This window comes from Acanthopagrus latus, chromosome 23 (genome assembly GCF_904848185.1).
Source record: "Acanthopagrus latus isolate v.2019 chromosome 23, fAcaLat1.1, whole genome shotgun sequence".
In the NCBI taxonomy this organism is placed as follows: Eukaryota; Metazoa; Chordata; class Actinopteri; order Spariformes; family Sparidae; genus Acanthopagrus; species Acanthopagrus latus.
Genome location: NC_051061.1, coordinates 4523874 through 4548699, shown reverse-complemented (window position 1 = coordinate 4548699; position 24826 = coordinate 4523874). Strand labels below are relative to the sequence as shown.

The 24826-nt window shown below is 41.9% G+C and overlaps 1 protein-coding gene across 2 annotated transcripts; it reads left to right on the top strand.

The window, feature by feature from the left end:
• Positions 1-4022: 4022 nt before the first annotated feature.
• Positions 4023-23616, top strand: tlcd4b (TLC domain containing 4b). Of its 2 annotated transcripts, none has more exons than XM_037089277.1 (7): positions 4023-5238; positions 8990-9142; positions 12320-12409; positions 17798-17856; positions 18539-18633; positions 18840-18913; positions 19008-23616. In XM_037089277.1, the coding sequence occupies exons 2-7, from the start codon at positions 8997-8999 to the stop codon at positions 19354-19356; spliced, it is 813 nt and encodes a 270-aa protein (XP_036945172.1). In that variant the 5' UTR covers positions 4023-5238; positions 8990-8996; the 3' UTR covers positions 19357-23616. The 2 variants fall into 2 exon arrangements, with proteins under 2 accessions (XP_036945172.1, XP_036945173.1); XM_037089278.1 differs by lacking the exon at positions 4023-5238 and adding an exon at positions 5287-5535.
• The last annotated feature ends 1210 nt before the right edge of the window (positions 23617-24826 follow it).

The following is a 24826-nucleotide window of genomic DNA, read 5'->3' as shown; positions in this document are numbered from 1 at the left end:
TGGGGTTTTTTCCAGCTATGCGGACACACAAGACTCTGCAGGGTGATTGTTCACTTCACCGGATCTTCTCTTCCTGATCAAACAAGTGTTTTACCAGCTTGCCTCACCGAAGTGAAAGCCCAAACCCTGACTGATGTGCTCCATACCCTTGCTGTTTTAACCTCATATATTTCTGTGTACCTCGGTTTTCAACATATGGATGTTCACTGCAGGGCTACTGTAAACCAATTACCTCTTTGTCCTGGGCTAGAAGCCAAGCACCTTTCTCCTTCCAGCAAATGCCCTCAAGGTTGAAAAAAAAAAGAAGAAGAAAAAAAATTCCACTTCATGCAGACTTTATGCTTCGTCTAAACAGAACCAACAGGGATGGCACTGACCCAAACACTCAGCCGGCCTGCAGATTTTCTACACGGCCCTGCTGTGGCCTGCCCTTCGTTCTGTCTGAGAACAGCCCTCTGGCCTGCAGCGAGATTAAGTAGCCTGCTGTATTAAATTACTCTCCTAATATAATAAACAGTGTCATTGTTGTCCTCATTATCATCATCATCATTACAGGTTAATTACAGTAAGTCATCGGGGACATGAAAATTCCATGCTTGAAAATGTAAATTAAGGATTTGTTTAGTGAGTCGGGCTAATTGAATTAAATCAATCGGATAACAAAAGCTTCCGAAAAAGTCTTCAGAGGGTCCAACGGAGAGACTTTCTGCTTTTGTTTGATGATTATTGACAGTTGTTTTCACGGTTCGGCATTGTTGTTTGAACCTGCATGAGTGAAAATGTTTAAACAAAATATTGAACAGAATTACACAATAAAATAGGCAAAACAATAGAACAAAGAAGGAATAAATACAAGGTATGGAGTTATACAGTACCAACACACAGTATACCGAAAATATGTACAGTGTGTGCAATACCAGTGTGATATGAGTTATAAGTTTAAATGTCAGTATATGAGTTCCATGTAAAACAACGTGGGTGAATAATTTATTTACAGTTGTGTGTTGATGATAAAATCAGGAGTATCACAGCTTAGAGAATGAAGCTGCTCTGAAGTCTGTTGGTATGGCAGCGGATACTTCTGTATCCTTTGTCAGTTTATGATGGTTTTTTTTTTTTCCTGACTGAATGCTTTGTGTTGTATTGTAAAACTGATTACCACCCTCATGTTTCTCCAGGAGACACGAAGCTCGAGCCAGCAGCTTAGCTCAGCATGAAATCTAGAAACGAGGGAAAACGGCTTGCCTCACTCTGACCAAAGGCGACAGAACTTTGATTCTTTGTCACTTTTAGACTTTGTTTTTTGTACAGATTAAACAAACCAGACATCCGGTTTGTCCTCTATGCTAAGCTAACTGTCTCTTGGCTCAAACTTCATATCGTACCGGTATCAGTCCCTCCATCTACCGTAACTTTGGCAAGAAAGACAAAATATTTCTGGAGCTTCTCAGCTGAACAGTAATGCAGCATTCAAACAACTGAAGTAGATGGGGAGTTTTTTTTTTTTGTTTTGTTTTTTTTTAAGTTGAACAGAACATATAATTGCTTTATAAAGCTTGCCTGGCAAAATGCAAGTCTTTTGAAGCCCAGAGATCCCAAATTGATTTGAAAAGATGTTATTTACACACAAAAATCTTCACCATAGCTGCTAAGCCTCAGCACACAGCCCGGCCACGCGCTGATGGTGCGAACGATGTCAAATCAGTTTGGGATCTCCGGGGTTTTGGAGACATTTTCTGTTTTTCTCAGTTGTTTACATGTTGGTTTTCAGTTCTTTTTCTTTCTCTCGAAGTGTGAATCTCCAGAGATATTTTGTGGGCCGCGAAACTTCACATGACTTTCAGATTCCATGCGCTTTACATTCCAGTGCAACCATGGAAACCGAGTGATAGCAGACCCCTGCTCGCTCGCTATGACTGGCATCTGATCTGCTCTAATTAGCAGCTGATGTTTAGTAAATCTGTGAGGCTCTTCATTGTTGGAGGAAGGATTGGATTCATCCTGTCTCAAAACACTCTTTCAGTCGACACAAATGCCATTTACCCGTCCTTGTGTGCTCTCTCACACACTCGCTCTCTCAGTCAGACAGGTTTATTTCCTCTTCGCCAGACTGGAGAGGAAATATTCTCCAAATTAGAATTCTCACATTAAAATCTAATTCTCTTGAAATTTTATAGTATCACAATCTAATTGTAAAAGATACTCCTAATGCCTAGGATGTCTCCTGCAGCATGTTCATTTCTGAGGTTGCATCTGGTCGCGCTGCCAGCTTCATATATCTGTCTCAGTGAACGTGCTCTTCGTTTTTCAACTCCACTCTCGTTTCTGACTCACACACTTCTCAAATAGAGGGTACCATCCACTTCTCACTCTCTCTTTGTTAAAAGTTTCATTTTCAGCGCAGTTCATTAAAAGCAGCACCTTTGTAACTACCTTTTAAATGTGTGTAATTGTGCCCACTCTGGCCTTGCACAGAGGCTCGGAGGCTGAATTGGGCTTGTGGTACCACACAATGCGAGCCCAAGGCTACCCAGCGAACATAAAGCCTCGCGATTTCTATACAGGCCTGTATGTGAGTGTGGAATAAAAAAAAGGAAAATTCCTGCTGTGTGTGTGTGTGTGTGTGTGTGTGTGTGTGTGCGTGCGTGCGTGCGTGCGTGCGTGGTGGAACCAGACTGACAACCTTGACTCAACATATCACTCCGCAGCAAAGTGACTCAGAAGCTGACAGAACAGAGAGTTCCGACAGCTGCTGCCACGACAGAGAACACAAACTTCTTATTAGCAGGCTGTAATGACCCGCGGGTCAGCTTTGTCTGTATTCTGAGGGTGCAGCAGTTATGGATCTGCATTTGATTCCTTTGCCCTCACTGCGTGAAGGTTACTTGTTTTCCTCCAGGTTTGCCTATTTCCTCAAGCAGTACATTCCAAAGTCTATTGGTGATTAAAGGGCTGACGTCTGTGCAGCATACTGTGAGAGGCGAGGTTCAGTTGTATGTACTGTGTTCATATGTGATACATACATCTGAATGTTGTTGTCATACAGACAAAAGAAAACAAAAACAATAACCGACTCATCATGCTACAGCTCTCTACAGATTACAGACTGTATAGATTTACGCATGCTCAGCCTAAATGCTGCTGAATGACACTAAAAGGATAAATCCCCCCCACAACAATTCAGTTGCAGTCTAAATCACCATTAAGTGGATGGAAAAGTTGGGTGAAGTTTCGCTGTCTATAAAACATTTCCGGAGCTTTGCAGCAAAAACAGCTGAAGTGAAAGGGGGGATTTGTTATAAAATGTAAGAAAACAGCTCATCTGATGGCGCAATATCCCAAATTGATCTGAAAAGACCAAAAGTTCAACATACCTTCGATGTGTGGTCAAGCCAATGCGCCTGGGAGTGTGCTAATGCTTTAGCTGAGCAGCTACAGTGAACATTTTAGACTCCAAAAGGGTGTAAATGGTGTCCTTTCAAATCAGCTTGGGATCTCGAGCTTCTGGAGACATGACAAAGCTGTATGTCATTTTATGTTTTTTGGTTTTTTTTTCTGCTGTCACACAAGTCCCCATCTACTTCAGCTGACTGCTGCCACACTGTTTTGATGTGAAGCTCCAGGAATGTTTTATAGACTATAACTACACCCAACTTTAAATCAGCATGGGGATGATAAGATATTGACTGAATTTTCACTGTTGGGTGAACTTTTCCGTTAGAGGACCACGGTGTATTTAGTGTAGCCCAAGCTGACATCTTGAAATTGCGTGTTTTATCTAACCAGTGCTCCGAAACCCAGATATACTCTGTCCACAATGATATAAAACAGAGAAAAGCAGGAAATACACTTTTGAGAGAAGAATCTGAGAGTGTTTATTATGTTTCTGTCACTTAACTAATAAATGAATTGACTAATCTCTCAGCTCTACATACAGTTTTGCGGGTATGCTGTGCAGTTTCAGAATTTAGGATTATATTATGTATCGATTTTCATTCAAGGCTGCCAGTGGTGTGAAGTCGTTGCATTCTGACACGAAGATCAATCATCAGATTCAGGAGACAGACTAAAACTTGCCTGAGTGGTGTAATCAATCACAGAGACGAAAACATGATTGATTGATTGATTGATTGACCGATTGATTTCTTCTATTTTTCACGTCACGTACACAAAGTGCTGAGTCCTTGTGGGTGTACAGGACACCAAAAGTAAAGTTGCAGTGGTCAAACATTTAAGTTCTGTGCAAAATATTCTGCCTTCCCTCCCGAGCTTGGCGAGCAAAGTGCTGCTGTATAAAAGGTCTCATCTCTAAAGCACAGCTCAAGTTTTTTTATAATCATCCAGCCAATCTTGTATACAGGACAGCAAAACAGAACATACATCTCAAACTTCATTTGTCAGAGCACACACAGAGACACTGTCTGCCTGAAGTGGCATTAAGCCTGCTGGTACAAGATTATTCGTCACATAAATTCCCCACTGCATCTACTTTTACTGAGACAATAAGCTTGGGATATTATCAACAGACAACACAATCTCCCGAATATCCCGTGGTGCTTTACAACGTACGGTTATGTGCTGATGCAGTTCCAGAGCAGATTTCAAAAAGTGTGCTGACACATAAGGATGATGTGACTTTAAATGCCGTGGCTGCTCCTTGCTAGGCTGAGGAGTCAAGATTTTTCACACGGCAATGAATGGAAGCCATCGGATGGCTGGTATTCAGAGTCAATTAAAATGTCTGCAGCACACTGATTTCATAGTGAAGTGTCTGCAACACCTCCTTCCTTCCTTCCTTATCATTAATAATACTGTAATGTGGCCTTTGTTCCTCGTGGGTGTAGCCTCTGCCGCGGGGGCGTGTGCACCGGGGGGTGGGTACGTGCCGACGTCACCGGTTGGTCATTTCTGTCAACGCCAAAATAAAACGAGTAAAAAACTTTTCTCTCGGATTCATAACTCGAAACACATGGCAGCGGGGAAACAAAGCCGCGACAAAAGCCATTTTTCTCCGGGCTGTGATGGTTGTCGGGACGCGGCATTGTTCGCGTAGCAGAGGAGGCTCTTGGTTTTTTTTTTGTCCCCTTCCTTTCTTCCCTGGGGTCGCACAGCGAGAGCCAGCGGGCTTGTTTCACTTTAGCCGACTTGCTAGCTAACGTCAAGTTACAAGAAAGTGGAGAAGACGGCGGCTAAACGGGAGCTTTATCCGCCTACACAGACCTATGCGACGGACAGCAGGTAACACAACACTCCCCACTGCTCCTCCAACACGTTAATATGTTACGTAGACCAACACTTGCGGTGTTTATCGCACACAATTCGGGTGGGTTGTGTTTTTTTTTCTTCTTCTTCTTTTTTTTCTGACCGTACAAATCTTGGGACCGCGACAGCTCTGTGGCTCTCTCGCCTTGTCGGTGGCAGCGGCAGCAACAACAACAGCATACGTAGCACTCCGTCCAGTCTTTAGACATCAACTTTCCTCCAGAAAAACCCGCCGGCCAGGCTGCTTGTTCCAACTCGTCCAACACCTGCCTGGTTTGTACCGCAGAAACTGTGTTTCCTGGTGATAATGTGGCCGATAGTTACGGTGCTGACGCGTAGCTCGTGATTCCCAGATAGCCGTCAGCAGTGCTTTAAGATATATAAATAAGTGTATTTACAGTGTGCGTACCAAGGGGAGGTAGCCCATTAGTATTACATATTAAAGCGCTTTACTTTGGATTGCTCGCGCCAGTTGCTATTGTGCACAATACTCCAGATCACAGGAGGGAGCGTCTGGTTTTGCTGTGCGAGTCTGTATGCTAAACACCGCAATCAGCTTGAAACGGAAATAATCTCCAGTTATGTATCAGTATTCATGTCATGACCCAACCTGCCTGCAGAGATTGGTGCGATCACGCTGGGCAAGCGTTAAAGCAGAGCAGAGAGCGAGTCAGAGCCACTGGTCTCGTGTAGCAATGCGGTAGACAGAGGCCGGTTTGGATTTCCAAAGGAACCGGTGGGAAATTGAACCGCTATTATTTATGTTTGGTCGATATGTCACGGGGTCATGGTTTGCTGACAGCAGCAGGATAGTCCAGCGGAACAAGGTCAAACGTGGACGGCAGAGCACCTCTCCTGTCCGGGGCTGTCAGCCGCAGTGAGGAGGCTTGCGTGTGCTGCCTCCTCCCATGGGCCACCGTGAACCAGTCTGTCAGGTGAAGAATGCCAATGAATTATTCAGGCACATGCTGCATATGATCAACGTGGCCCAGGAATGTGCACAGCCGCTAGTGGGGACAATGAGAGGCTCTCAGTGTGTAGAGGCTCCTCTGAGAAGATCTGCCCACCCCAGCCTCCCTGTTGAACATTACAATTTCTGGTTAATTCATTGGAAAGCTCAGTGGAGTAGGGGCTCTCACTGCTGCTTTGATTTGTGGGAAGCATGTACTTGAAAGTTGTCATCCTGACTATTTTGAAGTTTGCTGTACTTTTCCTGTTTCTAGATCTCAAATGGAAAATTGTTCTTAAGATTGCCCCCTGCTCAAAGCTGTAATCTTCGAGGCAGTATTTATATAGATGGGGTTTTGGGTTGTAGAAATTAAGGGGTCTTTGTTTTCTTCAACTGCTTGTTCTCATGCTTTGTTTCCTTGTATTTTACGGAACAGCATGCACACATGACATCGGACATTTTTGATTAAAAATAGAACTTAATGTAGGCTACATGCCTGAAGTGCCATGTGCTGCCCTGAGGCTAGATGACATGGGTTTCTTGCAAACAGAACACTGCACAAAATGTATGGCTACGTTGTGTGACGTGTCCACCTTTGTGTTGTAGTCATCTTAACCTTGCACAGCCCTAACAATCAGCTCTCCAGGAATAAGTGGTTTTAAATGACTTGCATAATTTCTGTGGTTTAATCAGAATTCCAGTGCATTTGTCAGGCCAGAGTCCAGACTAGTACTGACACAGTATGTTGTAATAGCTGATGTTACTGAAGAACAAATGAGAGGTCATGATGAGGCTGCACTTTGGCAGACAGTCTTTCCTGGAAACTTTGTGACCTTTATTGCCTTCGGATGCTATTCTTTTATTATGACTTGACATATCACTATTACTATCTTTATGTTGCAGGTCAGTGGATGATTTTTATGCATTTTATTGTAATTTAAGCTGTTATAGGGAGTCCCACACACTGCTCGTGCTCAGAATCACAGTTTATAAATAATACAAATGTTTCTGTCTGACATAAACTATTATTAATTATGCATTATTAATAGATTGTGTTGCTGAGCAAGAGCAGCATGCAGGATCTATTTTGCTCAACACCAAAATGACTTTATCCAAAGGTGTAGAGGTTGGAGTTGAGAAACAAATGTAGATGTTGATTTTTGCAGCAGCAGCAGCAGCAAATAAAAATGGAAATGAGAAGTGCTCATAAGCTGCAGTTGAAGTTTAGGCCTAAAATTGCTACAACTTCTGTACTTGGTCTTGGGAATGAGGCCAGTGAGTTGTTGATGCTTCAGCCTGACCCCAAGACACCCGTTGGCTGAGAGCACAGTCATTTTTTTTAATGTAAGCAGCTCATACTACCGATTAGATTACAGTCCATGCTGTAACATCAATCTACAGTGAATGAGAACATCCATTTCCCCCTTTTTTTTCTCCATTTAACTGTGCCAGAAAAGTACTGTTTGAATAACCAGGTTTTGCTGCTAGTGCAAACAATGTGTTGTTTCTATCCATGTCAACCGATTGCTCATGATTTGAAAAAACAAGCCTCTCGATTGTTGACCCAAGTGAGGGTAAACAGATCTCTTCAGTCTGTGTGTAAACTGCGAGTGTGCATGGGTTTACACTACAGTAGGTTGCATGTCTACATCCAGTTCTCCTACACTCTCATCAGTTTCAATTTGTATTGGTGCAACACTTCAGCTCCTCCATCACTGGCTAATACTGCCAACAATGATAACACTGAAACCCGTGAGATACACAGTAGGTCAGTGATGGGTAAAGATAATACGCACTTGAGCTGCAACAATTATTTGACTGATCAACCTCTCGATCGAAAGAAATTGATTGCCAAGTATTTTTGATAATCGATTCATTATTTCAGTAACTTTTGAAGCTGATTCCAGCTTCTCAAACGTGAAGATTTGCTGCTTTTCTTGGTCAGTTTTGACAATAAATGGAGAGTCCTTCGGTTTTTGACTGTTTGAAGATGTCACATTGGGCATATGCATTTTCACTTTTATGGACATTTTAGAGTTTAAAGGTAAATCAATTAATCTTGGGGGAAAAAAATCAATCTATTTATCAATAATGAAAAATAATCATTTGCAGCCCTGATGTACAGATTATTTCAGCCTAGATCTGAGCAAAATAAAGAGCACTGTTGAATTAAAATTGTTGTGCACGCAGTCTTCCACAGTCTCTTTGTCATGAGCTGAACCCATTGCTTCATCTTGACAATCCTCTTTTCATTCCTTGCTCAGCCTTTGTTTTCTTCTCAGGGATTTTTGGTGTGTCCTAAACAACTCACTGTAATCCCCTTGCAAAATGTGCACAATAGTGCAGACCTTTTTCTCCAAATCTAAATTCTGTGCTGCACACTCAATTCACCCAATAACTTTTTACTGTTTCTGCCATTCTGTATTTTTCCCTCCGTTTCCCTTAACTCTAGTGCCTCTCTTGTACCGCTCATCTCCTCTTCCAACCTTATGACCTGCCCTGTTTGTCTAAAGCTCCCATGTCAGTTGCATTAGACGGCCCACGTCTTCGGCTTATATTTTTTTCCGTTCTGTCTCTTTGCCTTTCTTCTTTTCCTTGTGGAGTGGATGAGCCACACAGGGTGCCGCTTCAACCTCTCACCACTGCTGCCTCCTCTCTTTCTCCTCTGGCGCTGCCCAGGATGACTGACAGTCATCGATTGAACCTGTCCATGTGTATCACCCTCTCTGTATCCTGCCCTCACCCCATCCGTCCTGTCTCCTCCCCTGTTGTGTTTAGGTGAGTGATGGAGACGAGAGAGTTGACCGTGGTAGCTGGCAGCTTCGTGGGTTTCCAGCTTCTCTTCTCGGTGGCCAGCCCGCGGCTCTCCTCTGTCATCACACCAGGTTATGGACGACTGCCTTCCAGCAAGCTCACAGAGTGGAACTCCAGGTGTGTAACATGAACCCACAACTCTCCTGATGCAGACAGGCCTTTTCTCATATGCATCTAACCTGTAAATTATCTGGCAGGTACCATGTGGAAACCAAACCTTGACTTATTGTCGAATGTGATATGGCAGTTTGTGAGCTCAGAACATAATAATAGATCTCCACAAAAGGTCAAAAGTTATCTTGTTTTGGATAGGTTACTTTGTGATAAAAAGTTGATCCTTCATTATCAAATGAACCTTAACCCTCCAACCTAGCCCAACAAATCAGCCAGCAAGTTTAAAGCTATTGATTCAACTTCTAGTAACATTTCAAGTTTTGGAAATGTAAATACTGATTCTCTTTCTTGACTAGGAGCAGCTAACTTGGCTCTGTCTGGAGGTTACAACGCCAACACCTTTAAAATGTACTAATTAGCACTTTATATCTTCTTTGTTAAATCTGTACAAAAAATTGAAGTGTAAAAATGTCAGTTCACCATTTTATAGGAAGTTATGTGCCAGGCTGTAACTTGGCTGAGAGCGAGGGCTCCTGCTAAGAAATAGTAACATGCATAACTCCCCTTGTCAAATGGTGGTGAAGTGTTGTTTTTATACTGTTTGTAGAGATTTTGAAGAATAATTTGAAGTATAATTAGTGAGCTTTAAAGGTACTTTTAGACCAAAGCCATGCTTACTGTTTCACTATTTGGATTTTAGCAATCCAAAGTCAGGAAATGTGACTGTAATGCTGAACATTAAAATCTTGATGATCTGTGCACTAGCTTTCGGAATGGACCTCCAAAGTAAAAGTCTTCGTGACGAAATCTGTAAATATGTCACAAAACACTTCAACGGAATTCTTCGAGTTACTGGACAGGACAGACTTGAGTGTAGGCTTGCAGTTGCTGGCAACATTTACCACAGTATAAATATTGACAGATATCCTACTGTGTACATTTGCTTAAAGGCAGTGAAGCAGCTACATGTGCACAGCCCTTAAGTGTAAGACAAATTTCCCTACGGGGACAATAGAGTATATTGTTTCGTTTCTACAGTCTTGAGTTCTACTATATTAGCTCAATTAAATTTTGAGTTAATGTAAACAGACACAACTGGACTTTTCCAATATGCTGTCTTCAGCTCTGGTGATTTATCTTGTGTGTCAGTCCTGGGTTTTATCACAATGCAATCTGCCATATGGATGTAAAAAGCATGGATGCTCATTATTCTGTGAGTGAATTATTCTAAAACTTGAAATGTAACTAGAAGTTGAATCAATAGCTTTAAACTTGCTAGCTGCTTTGTTGGGCTAGGATGGAGGGTTAAGGTTCATGCCATCAATCAAGTGATCAATTAAAAAAGAACACCGCTTCATTGCCTGGCCACTAGCGGTGCTTTATAGGCTAATATTAGCAACCCATGCTCCCACCCTGACAGTTTGCACTGATATTAGAGGAGTAGTATCAAGTGCAGCAACTTCACTGCTGAACTTGTCATCGAAAGGAGAAATGCAACATTCAAAGACATCAAAATGCAGTACTTTCATGTACAAATCAGCAATAACAGTGACACACTGTCTAGCTAGTTAGCCACTTGGACATACTCGTCATAAAGTAAAGGACTGCAATACATTGAAATGACAGAGATTTCTCTTAACCTAGGGTTGGAAATGTGTCTCTGAAATATATCTGTTCGGAGTGCAATGAAGCCCAAATACTTTGTCCTACCCCTCTATCCCAACAAGAATTGTTGCAAAACATCTTCCTATATAAAATGTATTCACGTTTCTCATACAGTATCACAGATGGGCCCAATCATCTACTGGGCATCACTTGCGGACCCCTTTGAAGCACACACCAGTGTTTTTGGTGATGTAGCTCTGGTGAGGTGGACCTTGATGTGCTTCAGGCTAACTCAGTATCCAACCACAAGACTACAACTGTGATGAGAATGGCTGGTGGAGCACAGAGTGGTGTAAAGTTTCAGGCAGAAACCTCAGGGGTGAAGTTCAGAGGGCAGTCATTCTTGGTTGCATAACATCTTTCACAGACTCCTAGTTATTTGCTATTTTTTATCCCCCTTCCTCCTTTTTGTCTGTCCATCAGAACTCACAGTTAACCCTCCATTCATACAACTACAATTTACACTGGCCCTCCTATCCATACTTGATAGTACAGGTTGTCCTGACCAAGGATGGAATAGTCCAAAACAAGTCAAAGGCCAGGCACTGATGGTTCACTTCAGAGTGGCCTACTGTTGCATAACAGCCAGTGCTCATTGTGTCAGTATGTTGTTTATGTAACCACGACTTAAGTGCATGGAGAGGAGGGAGAAAGCATTTCCAAAGAAAGAACAGGACCACATGTCTGCTGTAAAACACAGCTGCATAAACTACATGCCTTTTGTAAGCATTGTTCTTTTTTTAATCTGTTTATTTTCTATAGTTTCTGTTCTATGTAAATCCTGCATTTTTTGAAATTTTATGAGTATTATTGTCAGCATGTCAGCCTGTTAGATTTGCAACACAGAAGGCTGTATTGACACTCCGCTTTAACAACTTCCCTCAGCCAACTTCCTCTATGGCCAGTCCATTTTTAGACACTTCAGTCCAATTCAGCAGCAGTAAATGGACTCATCCTCTCATACAGTTGCTGATCTGTAGAGCCAGTCTTGGCCCAGGCTCAGGCCAGCAGCTGGACAGGGACCGCTGCACCCTAGATGCTGCTTGGTGACAGAGGAGCAACTGTGATTCTGGTAGAGGAGAGATAAGGGCCACTGGACCTCTGGAGTATCTCTTCATTGGCCCAGATAACTACTCCACAGGTCAGGGGTGTGCTGTATCAGGACAGATAAAGAGGAAGTTACACTCACGTGGACATGTGAGAACATAGATGTAATTACATAGTATATGCAGGAATTAGAGGTCAGCAGAGACTTGAGCAGCACAGATCTTTCTTTTTAAAATTATGTCCTTTTATTGACTTTATTGATAGGGCAGATGAAGCATGTCAGGTAGAGGGGGATAACATGAGGCTGCAGGTTGGATTCAAACCCTGGGCCGCTTTGGTAAACACATAGCCTCCGTTCATGGGGCTGAGACTTTTATGATTCCGCATTAGTTACAATTCTTGACTCTAAACTGCTTTAGACTTTTATTATGTTTACAACTTTGTATGTGTGTGTGTGTTCATCCCCAGATTGGTGTCAACTGTGCACGCCCTGATTGTGGGGCTTTTCTGTCTGTACATCTTGTGGTTCGATGATGCGGTCAACGCCAACCCTGTCTGGTAAGAGGAACAGAAAGAAAAACTCATTTATGTTTAGAGTTGCAATAAGTGATTTATCTGTTGTCAACTACAAAATTAATTGCTTGTTTTGATAAGGGATTATTCAGTTTGAGTCATTTTTTAGAAAATAAAGTTAAACTTATGTTTCCAGCTTCCTAAATGTGGATATTTTCTAGTGTCTTTACTCCTCTATAACAGCAAACTAGGTATCTTGAAATGAGGCAGATGAATGTGTGACATGCAAATAGATACGACCATATAAACTCCCATAAATACAAAAGCAAGAATAATAGAAAAGGCAAAAATACTGAGGCATAATGCCTCGTCATTTTGGCAGGCGAAAAAAAAAGGAAAAGCAGTGTGAATGCTTAAGGCGCTTTTAGGAGAAACCTGTCTTCTCACATCTGCCTTTTCAGAGCAGCAGCCATGTCTAGCTCACGAGGGAAGGGAGGAAACAGATGAAGGGATGAAGATGGGAGGTGGGCGGTAGTGAAGGATCGTCAGGGTTGGTAGTTAGTACCTTTGGAGAGATGACTGTGGCGTTGCCTTCATCAGAATGAAAGAGGGAAGGGGGAGAGGACGGATCTAATGTGTCAGTGGAGTCTCCAGAGAGTTGTAGATTCAGTGGATTTAGCCTTTGATTATTGTCTTTACTGTCTTCTCTCTGTCTCTCTGCTGTGGCTGACTGTGTTATATGCATCAATGAATCTTGGAGAAAAGAAATGGTAATTTCCTTCTCTGTTTCTTTCTCCTGTTCAATATCTCAATCAGTTCTTTTAAAAGATTTCATCTTTCTGTCTCTCACTTCTCTCTTATATTCTTACAACACTCCTTCCATCCCCCTCCTCTCTCTCTCTTCTTCTGTTTCGCTTCCTCTCTGCCTCTCCAGCAGACAGACTAGAATCCAACCAACAAGGCTCCTTTTCATAGCAAACAGCAGCAGCCTAGTCCCCCCCCCCAAACACCACACACCACACACCACCAGCCCTCCATGAGCCTCCTCCTGCCTCTAGCTGTCTGTTGTACCCCTGGCTGTCGAATCAATGCAGCACACCTCCCTCGCTCTTATTGTCTCTGCACTGGCCCCGGCCAGCATTGCTGATGGAGCGAGGGGGAGGGGGGGATGGGGGTGAAGAGGGAGAGGGGGGTGGACTTTTTCCCTCCCTCCTCCTCCTACCAATCTTCATCCACTGAGTGCATATGTGCTTAGTATCTTAGCTCTTCTCCCAAAGCTTCTTTGTCTTTATGTACATTACTTGGGACAGGATCTAATGCACTTATTTTCTGTCACATAATTTCCTCAGCTCGATCGAGAAAAGGGGTTTGATTTGGTTTCTCTACACACACTGCGACAGATGCATATTAGGGTTGGGAAATATTACCCCAAAATGATATTGCAATACTTACTGGGCCTCAAAAGCAAATATTAGGTTTTGTTTGTTTTTTTTTCAATTACCTCTACTGATAATCATCCCTAAAAGTCGTTGGATAAATGATAATTACCAAGGTGGATATAGTGGGTGGAACTAAATGGGTAAAAGCAATTATCAGAATAAATAGAACAGTCAGGCAAGTTCTAGAGCCTGACCAATACATGATTTGGGGCTGGTACCAACGTTGATCGCCAAAATGAAACTTAGGCTTTTCTTGTGTACGTATATGAGTCAAACCTTCGTGTGAATTAGCGCTAGCATCAAAATCGCTATTTTTAAAATGCTAAGAATGCTTGACACAACATGAGACGTTGCTCGTAGTATCACCAGGGTCTCGACACATGAACACGAGCATTGAGAACATTGTTTGTGTACACAGAGTTTACCAAAAAGAACGTTTGTAGCTTGTTCCGCTAGCCACCGTCATGGCGGCCGAGAAGTATCGACCGAATGCGATGTAAGCTGAAGGAGAGTTAAGGTGGACCACTGCTGTCTTCCTGCAACAACTATCCACATGATGTCTCGCGTGACCTTGTTTGTATTGTTTTTCGCTAACGACAAAACAATGAATTATCCGTGCATTTATGTGGAACTAAGCTTTAGGAGCGGTCCACCTTAACTGTCCTCCATGTTATGTCACATTCGGAGATCGACACTTCTCACTGGCGGGATGGCGGCAAGTGGAACAAACATCTGTGAATGTGAGTTGTCCAAAAACTCTCTTTTTAATAAACTCTGTGTACACAAACAATGTTCTCAGTGCTCGTGTTCATGTGTAGAGACCCTGGTGATACCACGAGCAAAGTTTCATGTTGTGTCGAGCCTTCTTACTGTTTTAAAAATAGCGATTTTGATGCTATCACTAATCTGGTAAATCTTAAAAGTGCCTCTTTCGTCGCATTTATGCTTTTACATTGGCTTGGCTAATATAATTCACAAAAAAGCCTAGGTTACTTTTTGGTGAGAATTTCACTTTAAGTTGAACAATTTAGTAAAAAAAATATCAATATCAGATCCCTGACACAATATATTATGGAGACAGGATATTTTACAGGTAAACAGTTAACTTTATTTACTAAAATGCACTGAAATGGGAAACTCCACCAGGAATGTGATGATAGTAAATTATTCCAAGCATAATTTTTTCTGAATTATACTCTCTAAAATAAATATTTTTTTTGTTGGGTTTTTTTGCACGTGTCCAACAAATTATGAGCCAATGCCATTATATCCGAGATGGACTAATATCACCTGATATTTTTGGCCAGCCCATGTAACAGTTCAAACAAGTTTAAATAAGATAAATGTTTCCGCAATGCAGCCTTTAAAACCATGTCACGATAACATAACATCAGTGATCTAAGGTGATACATAGTTGCATGTCACAATATCAATGTATTTCCAGGCGTTACTTCCATTGTGGTCCTCTATTTGGAAAGTCAAAGATGGCAGTGCTAGTTGCAGAGGCTGAGGTACTTTCCTCTCAAATATATCAATACCTCTCCCTATATAAATGGAAATGGAAAAGTTTCTGTGTTGGCATATAGTTGGTGTTCCAAACTGAGCCCTGCAGTTGGCTACGTCTGTTTATTTCCTCATCTTACCCCCTTCACCAGCAAGCACCTAAACAATCCCCAGCGCTATCCTAATGCCTGAAAGCTCATCTAGTTGCAACACTGGAGTGGTGCAAGCATAAATTCTCCAGTCAATCTGATTGTATTGCAGCATCATTAAGACCGTCACACAACAGCATTGTTCTCTCCACAGTGCTTGAGTGGTCACAGCCGTCCTGTTAGAAACCTGCATTGTTTTCAGCTGCTGTTCAGGCTCTTTCAGAGTGTCAGTCTGGCTGGCAGCGCGGCCCGGGCTGTTATCATAATCCATTCAGTTAACAAGCACCGTGTCTGACCACCCCTCCCTCTGCTGTCTTTTTTTGATTGGCTTATCTGAACTTGAACTTAATATGTGCAGGGCCATTTGAGGAGGACAAGGGACCACATTTCAGGGTGGAGTAGAGTTGAGGTCAGCCTAGTTTATATATAATGTTTGGACACAAAGTTTCCAACACTTCCATGACATTTTAATTCTACTTTTAGTATGAGTGTTTCAACTCGGATTCACCAGAATCGCTTAACATAAATCACTTGTTTTATCACCTGTTCATTCAAGGGATGATTATGTTTTATTATAAAACATCTTTCTAAAGACACTCTGTATGACAACAACGATCACATAATTTATAACATGTCACCCTGTGCAAGATGTTTCCATTAAAATCTAGTCCTGTTCTCTTTTTGACTGTACAATATCAATATTATGTGTGTCAGATTATGTGATGAAAGCCTTGTGAATAATAGCACAACCACAACAGTGTGAGCAGAAAGAAGTACGAGAGCAAAAGCTTGTTGTCACCTTGAGTCATCATCTGCTTCTCCACAGCTCTGCAAGGTTTTCTAGAAAAATGCCATTATTTTGGTTTGTGTGCACATTTGAGTGTGCGTTCCTTCTCTCAATTTCCAGTGATATAAATGACATTGTTCTGAAATGGGCTTTCTTACATAGTGAGTACTTTATTTTTGGTACTTATAGAACTATAATTTGATGCTAAATCTGTATTTCTGATGAGCACTTCTTTCACCTCTGCCAGGGTCATAATATTCCAAAATACTCATGTTTATTAAAGTAAAATAAAGGCATGAAGTAAATTGACTAACTGAATATTAACTTTAAACCAAGTGTTATTTTGATTTAGATTTTCTTTAGACAGTTTTGGTCATATAAGTTCACAAAGGTAGTAGCTTAAGGCATTTCATATATGAGATATGAGAAAACTCCATATCTCTTTCCAGACCAAATTCCAGCCAGTTAACTGTACATCAGGAGGAGCATGGGTTCACTGTACATTTAATTTACTTAAAGCAGGATCACATTGATCTGATTATCAAGGAGCCTTTGGACTCTGTGACTGCCACACTATCAGTTAGGTTGGGTGCTATCCAAGATCACATTTGCTTGCTGCATTTCAGTGTTACTGCAGTGGTAAAATGATACAACTGATCTGTTAACAGTAGGAGCACTCTCTTGTGAAACAGGCATTAGATTAGATACATAATCAGAGCGAAAGGAGGTGCAGATGACATTGACAATGAGTTAAGGAGAAGCTGCTTGTTCAACACACCTATAGCTGTTGGTGATGTAACACCAGATGCATTTATGTTCCATAGCATATAAATACAGGAGGGATATTTTCACAGAACTCTATATGTTATGCTGAACAATCTTGGGTGAAATTTTCAGAATTAACGTTAATGGATAAAAGCCCAGGGTCATCTTGTGGGTAAGGTGTGCTGTCACACAGCCGGTACGTGTGCGCGCTTGGGCTTTTGAGTGTGTATGTTTATACTGTATGTATGTTGTTGGGTTCTGTTACATGAGCATTCAGCCAGTCATTGGCCATATGATACTAGTGACACTAGAGATCAGATGTCTATTGAAGCACAGACACCTTCATTGTCACTTTGAACAGATGCTATTTGCAAGGACACCTAACTGTCACCAGAGCACTGCACGGGTCTCTGAACTGAACTACTGATTACTGTTTATTCACAAACCAAAAGAAATTTACATAGATATGTTACATACACAGACAGCATGCTGTTCTTAATAATTAAGACCTAGCCATGTAGGAAAGTATCACGACAAGCTCATCAGCATTAGACAATCAACCTTGAATGACCTCTCTACATTAGTGAGTTGGGTACAGTAATTAGTTTGCAAAGCTGCATCATGTTCTCCTTTACAAGAGCAGATTATTGATCGGGGGGGCACTGTGTGAGTGCTTCAGATTTTACTGGAATAGTAAGTAGCTTCCTCCTCTGGCTTGTTTATCCAGAGGGTTGTAGAGTTACAGCTGTGATGAAAGTACTTTTACACTGTGTTCTTTGCTTTTCCACAGGGGTGACCCCAGTCTCGTCAAACTAAATGTAGCCATAACCTGTGGTTACCTCGTTTATGGTGAGCGCCTTCTGTTTTCACTTCTGTTGATCATTCCTTCTAGTACGCAATCCATGAGGGCAGTCAGGCAGTGTTTGTGATGTAAATACAGAAAGGATAAGGACTTTAATCTGAAGCAAGTTGATTATAGTCAGAAACACAGAAACAACAATGCCAGGCTTGTCACCAGCAGCACTGGTCAAACATAAGACATCTGGAAATCTTTACCTCAATATGTGATACACAGAGACATCCATTTAAAAACTCTTCACAGACTATTTAACTTTTCCCATTCATGAATTTGGTATTGGTGCAGTTACTGCTAGATTGTATGCATCACCAGCCACAAAAGAGGTCCAACAATCTGCCCTATTATTAAGTGCATTGATAAAAAAACAAAAAAAACAGACAACTTGCAATGTATTGAATATGTCAAAGGGAAGAATATTATATTGTTCATGGAGTATTGTGTATACCTGTACCTGTGTACCTGTGTATACTTAAGTCTTCTTTTTAGAAATTGAAGGTTGTAACCACATTTGAGTTGGTTTTTTTTACATAACATGTCAGCTTTCACTGTTTTCCATATTGTCTGATACAAATTGTGTTTTCGCTACTGGTGCGCTTGTGCACATAAACCATCCCACTTATCAAACACAATCAATCAAATGTTTCTGACCAACCCTGTCACTCTGCCCTATAGACCTTGTGCTGCTTGCATGCAACTGGAGCACTATGGGGGACAGCTTTTTTGTCTGTCACCACTTGGCGGCGCTCTATGCATATGGTTATGTGCTGGTGAGTATCACTCCTCAAGACCCACAGTGTATAATCTTAAACAGAGACTGGAGACACTGTTTTCTGTATTATAACGTATTTGTGTGTGTGTGTGTGTGTGTGTGTGTGTGTGTGTGTGTGTGTGTGTGTGTGTGTGTGTGTGTGTGTGTGTGTGTGTGTGTGTGTGTGTGTGTGTGTGTGTGTGTGTGTGTGTTTGATCATTGCAGACACGAGGAGTGCTTCCCTACTTTGCCAACTTTCGCCTCATTTCAGAGTTGTCCACACCATTTGTGAACCAAAGGTGAGTCAGCTCTATGAGTAAGCATTCTCTTTGTTTTACAACATGGCTGACATCTCTTCCACTCTGAGATCTTTTAATCACCCTCTCCCTCCAGGTGGTTCTATGAGGCATTAAAGTACCCCCGCTCACACCGACTGGTGGTGTTAAATGGTGTCGCCATGTCCGTGGTGTTCTTCCTGGTGCGCATTGCTGTCATGCCATCATACTGGGCCAGTGTATTCGCCACCTTCGGCACTCAAGACTTTGAGCGGCTAGGCTTGGGAGCCCAGGTGGCCTGGATAACCTCGTGCATCGCCCTGGATATATTAAACACTATCTGGATGTATAAGATTACCCGCGGCTGCTACAAGGTCCTGACAGGGGGAGGAGGACGTAAGGTCAAAGGAGGATCAGAGGCTTCGTCTTCTTCAGATGGGAAGCATGTCAACAACCACACAGACTGAAGAGATGTAGAGCAAAGGATGTGTAGACACAGACATGAGCAGGGAGGGAGGCTGGACATCCAGGAACCTCACAGCCTCTCTCTTTTGCTATAGCCTCAGCATCCCTCACAACCCTAGCATCGTATCCCCCAATCCTAGCCCTCGCTCTCCTTGTCGGCTAGTGGATCGGGCTAAGAGTCCTCAGGTTCTGTTCCTGACATAGGGCAAGGACACTGCTCTTTGACTCACTCAAGCACCAGCCTCTGCAGCCTCAGTGTTTTCACTGACGGATAAGTGTCCTGCTGGGTGATAGCTTTCGGTCACAGACGACAAGGTAGAGCTCACAAGCACACTTTAAACCCTGTTTGTCACTCGTCCTTACCACCATCCCCTCAGTCTCCTCTCATGCTCGACTTCAGCCAAAGCCCAATCCTCTGAAGTGCCTGTTAAACACAGGAAAGCAATAATTGTGAAGGACTAAGATCTCAAAGTCTAACAGAGCTTAGCCTCTTCAGAAGACAACCATCTCTGGCTTGCTATTGCTCCTGAACAACCGGAGGCTTCTTCTGTTGTTCATACTCCGTCCACACTCAAGGAGACGTGGCCCACAAAGTGACAAACTCTCCCATTAGACCCATACAGTGTTTGTGAAATCTATAGGGCTCTTGTCTTTACTCATCAGACCTCACAAAAAGAGACAGTAAAACACCATAATGCCTCTTCTACAGTATCACCTGCTGTGGCCTCCTTGTAACAAGTGGCGCCTGCCTGTATCACCAGCCATGCCCCTCCAACCTCCTTACAATTCGGATAATATGTCAAAAACTAGGAGTATGCATGCAGGAGAGATGAGAGGGATACTCTCTCCAACACCCTTAGCTCCTCGCAGGACGATTTTGCCTTTTCAGTATTCATGGTGTTGGCATCACTGTGCTGTTCTTGATTCTTTGATTTTATACAGCTGAAGTCGTAAGCAGTTGCAGTAACATGTCTAATTCATATTACATCCATTGCAACCCTCTGCCTCACTGGATACTCCACCATCCAGCTTGAACGTTTGGTTTTGTTCTACCTCTCCCCCTGCCTTACAAAGACTTGGTTAATCCAGTAATCATCAGACGATAGACATTTTTGTTTTACTTTGTAATGTAAAGAGTGATTTTAGCCTTCAAGACATTATCTGTTGTGATTCAGAGGGACTTCCTTGTCCCTCTCTCTCTCTCTCTCTCTCTCTCTGTCTCCCTCTATCCGTCTCCAGAGCTCATCCCAGCCAATGCAGTGAAACCAAGCAGCATCACAGTCCTCACCAAACTGTGTCCAGTCAGTGTATTTTTCCTGTTAAACTACCCTGGAAGTGTTTATATTTCCATTTCGCTCCTTTTTGTTCTCAGTGACTCTGAGAACCTAACTGAGGAATGGAGTAGAGAAAGTTCACATATGCAGAGCATAGTGTGCGAACCATACACTGTATTTGGTGCCCTTCTAAAACACTGACACGGTGCTCTTCCTTTTGCAAAACTGTCAGCATAGGAATGCTTGCAATACAACGTTTTTCTAGTATCTAATGAATTTTGATTTACCAATCTGTCAGAAGCAATTTGGCAATCTGCATGTGAATTTGTTTGCTGTATAAACTGTATCATCACTATAGAGCATGGTAAGACTGACATATTTCTGTGATGCCTTAGTGAATAGTCAAGATAGATGAGTAACATCTAATTATTGCATTAATCAAATGCTTACAGGGGGTTTGTCTTCCAAACAGTTAATGTTTTTGCCTCTGATACTGAATGCATGTATTTTTGATTCCTTTCTCCTCTCCCTGCATGCCTGTACAGTATATACACATACAGTAGCTATGCAGGTACCTTCTGCACACTGTATGGCTAACTCACTAAACATTGCCACATCCTGTGTATGCCAGTGGGCGTCGCTCAGTTTTACAGATTCATTAATTGTTCTTGCTGTACATAATGACTACATAGCTGATATCTTGACAGACAGAGATACAAGAGGATGTCTTGAATCTGGTCACACAACTGGAATGGAGGACAAGGTGGCCTGTTTACTCCTGTTTTCCTTTTTGCTTAATAGAGTACTCCACCGATTCATCGTTACGCTCCTGTGGACTCACAGTAGATAACCGATGCAGTAGAAAGCAGGCTTCCATCCAAACGTAGGGCAGATTTTAACCACATTTTCAGAAATGCAAATTAATTCACATTTCCATCCACTGCTATTTTGCAAATATCAGGGGTGTTGACATCTAGAGACACATCTCTTTTGTGATGCTTTGAGGTTCGTTTTGTCTGTGTTTCGGTGTTTTTAGTAAGGTTTTTTGATGCGCAAATTGAAAATGCACACAAAAACAGGTGTGTGTGTGTGTGTTTTTTTTGTTTTTTTTTTCCATTTCATGCATTCTTTTCCCCTTTCAATCCTGGTGTCCAAATTACCCACAATGCAACTCAAACACAGAGTTCGGTTGACTCCAGTGACATATTTTTAAAAGATTTGCATAATACGTCTACCGTAGAGAGATTTGATGACTAAAATCGGTGGAGTTGCCCTTTCAGTTTTTGTATCCCCATTTGGATAGATCATTAGAACAGTCTGAGAATGTGTGGTGGTGTTTTCACTGTGGAACTATAAAGCACACTCCCCGTGGAGCAATAACTCAGCGACCTCCTGTATTTCTGTCTGTCACCACAGAGGAGGGGCTACAGTATCTTGTGCCTTTTACACGAACAGTGGATGTGATGCAGCCAGATTTGGATTAGCATGACCTTTCTAATGTAATATCCAGTGATTATCTCCTCTGTATTCTGTATGTATACTTGTCTGTATATATTTTTGTAATCTGCCTGCACAATGATTAATCCGGCCAAGTATTATAATCCAAAGCTGATCCCTCTCGGGGAGCCTGTTTTGTGCTGATTTTTTTTTGTGTGCTCTCCTGAATGCAGGGGTACGTCTCTATGAATGTTGTGATGGGTTATTTAGTGGCATTAAGATGAGCTCACAGTGTCCAAGGTGATGAGAATGGAAAGCAAACTATATTTTTTTTTTTTTTATCGAAGCTCTTTAAGACATACAGGTAGTTGACAGGAAGGCTAACATCTCATTTCTCCCGCCTTCTAAACTCGAAGCTGTGAATACTTGTGGAATAAAACTGTAACATGGTTCAGTCATGACACTATGATGATTAGACCACAGTGTGGGAGATGTCCTGAGACTGGCTCAGCTGCAATGCTAACACACTTCTTGTAGCAGCAATCTTTTCGTTTAAATTTAGACTGGGAAGACTCTCTGATGTAGGTCTTGTGCACAAAGTAAAACCTACATTTGTAAGAATAACAGAATGTTGCCTGGTTGTCTGGACAGTTTTTTTGTATTCGTCAGGGTTTTCTACAGATTATATTTCAAGATCTGATGTCCGTGCTGTATCTCACACCCTGGGGCTGTTTGAAAATCCACAGAATGAACTAATGATTGATGGATATGATAAGGCTGCTATTGTAAGGCTATGATCTGTGTTGTATCAGGTTAGAATAACCACATTGCCTTTGTTTCTTTGGAGAGGCCAACATTCATTATATGATGAATATATTTGAATATTAAAGCATTAAGGTGTATACAAATCTGTATATACACGATCTGTGATCACATCCTGGAACCAGATGCACAGTGTACTAATTAGACCTCTGGTTTGGTCGTATTTTGTGTTTGATTTGGATGACCGTTGCATTATAACAAAACTGCATTAGAATCTGGTACTTCAACAGTGTCCTCCCAAGGTTACATGTGGTACTCGTATCCCCCCTCCAGTTTTTGTTCCTCTGAAATACTTGATTTCAAGTTAAATCCTAAATGTACTATGAAATGGAATGGACAGAGTTTCAGTGTCACATGGATGACATTTATGTTTAAGAATGACTGGAAAAAATGTTGACAAACTGATAATCAAACGAGTTCCCTCTTCCTTTTTCTTCTTTCGAACTTTTTGCCGGAGTGGCGGATGTTCCCTCCCTTGTCTGTTTCTTTTTTGTCTTTTAATGCAATGCAATTTCTTGATTAGATCTGTCTGTGTTTTCTGGAGATTTTAATGTGAATCAGCCTACACTACACATAGGCCTTAGGGTCCTTGTCTGAGCATTACCTTGTGACTTGGATTGTTATTGTCTAAAATGACCACTACTAATGATCATGTAACTGTAGTGCTGAAAGCTGAGACTTACTTGAAAGTGTTGCTCTTCAATAAAGTTGAAGACAAGAGAAACTGGTTGCTTGACTCATTTATTTGGACTTTGCAGTGAAATGTGCAATATGTAAGATTTGTCCCGCTGTCTAATTCATATTCCAAACTAAAAGGGCATATCACCAGAGTAACTGCTATATGCTGCTAACTGTAGCTGATGTTACCTAGTTAGCCCCACTATTTGAATGTTAAACATATGATCTTAAATACTGCACCCTTTAAACATACTACAAGGAGTTCTGTTAACTCTTATTTCTGTATAGTTATGACTGTTACTGCCAGCCAGTAGGTTAGATTCTGTCTCATCCAGGTTGGATGAGTCATGAAATGACAGCTATTTTTATGGATGAATTGAGGAATCTCACAGCCTGAGGAAAGAAGCTGCTCTGTCATCTGGTGATACGGCTCTAAAACGGTTTACTTTTTTTTTTTTTTTTCAACCATCTTCACATTACTGTTATCAGTCTTACATTAGCATGAAAACAAAACTTTATTGCTATGTCACATTCAAACAGCTTAGTCTCTTTGTCAGAGCAACACATGCTAGTCAGATCCAGAACTTCATGAAGTGACTGAGCTTGTATCGTTTTTGTCAACAGGGGCCGACAGAATCCTCAAGAAATCAAAGTTCCTGGTAGTTTGCTTTAAATGTTTATCCTTATCATGCAATCATAGTTTCCTTTTCACTCTTTCTCTACTTCATCCATTCCCTTTAGTTTCTGAACAATGATGTCAGCATGGAATGACCTGCTGTATTCAGTGTAAAGCATCCAGACAGCAGCGTACTCGGCTGCCCCAGCCATTCGTCAGCTGTGTGCCGGTGGTATGACAGTTCTACACAGGCAAGCCAAGGCCAGCTACTGGAACTTGGCAGCACTCCTCCATGTTTTACTTTACTTTTTAAATTGTGTGTCAGTGAGGGAGCAATTCAACAAAAAAGGAGAGGTGAGGTCCAGACTGAGACGTTAGAAATGAGATGAAAGGTTGAAGAGGACAGACTGAAATAGGATGAAAGAGAGATATGAAGGAGGGTGAAGAGTGGAAGCTTTTGGAGGGGGGGGGGGGGTCTGAGCTACAGTAGGTCTGTGATTGAAACCATCTTCTGCGTATGTGTGTGTGTGTGTGTTGTGCGCGCACCAATCGGTCAAGGGGCTTGGTCAGAGACCGAGGAGCTTTACCAAACATGGTCACATAACAGAGACTCAATGAAAATTTCCTTGTGCTACTACTGCACAC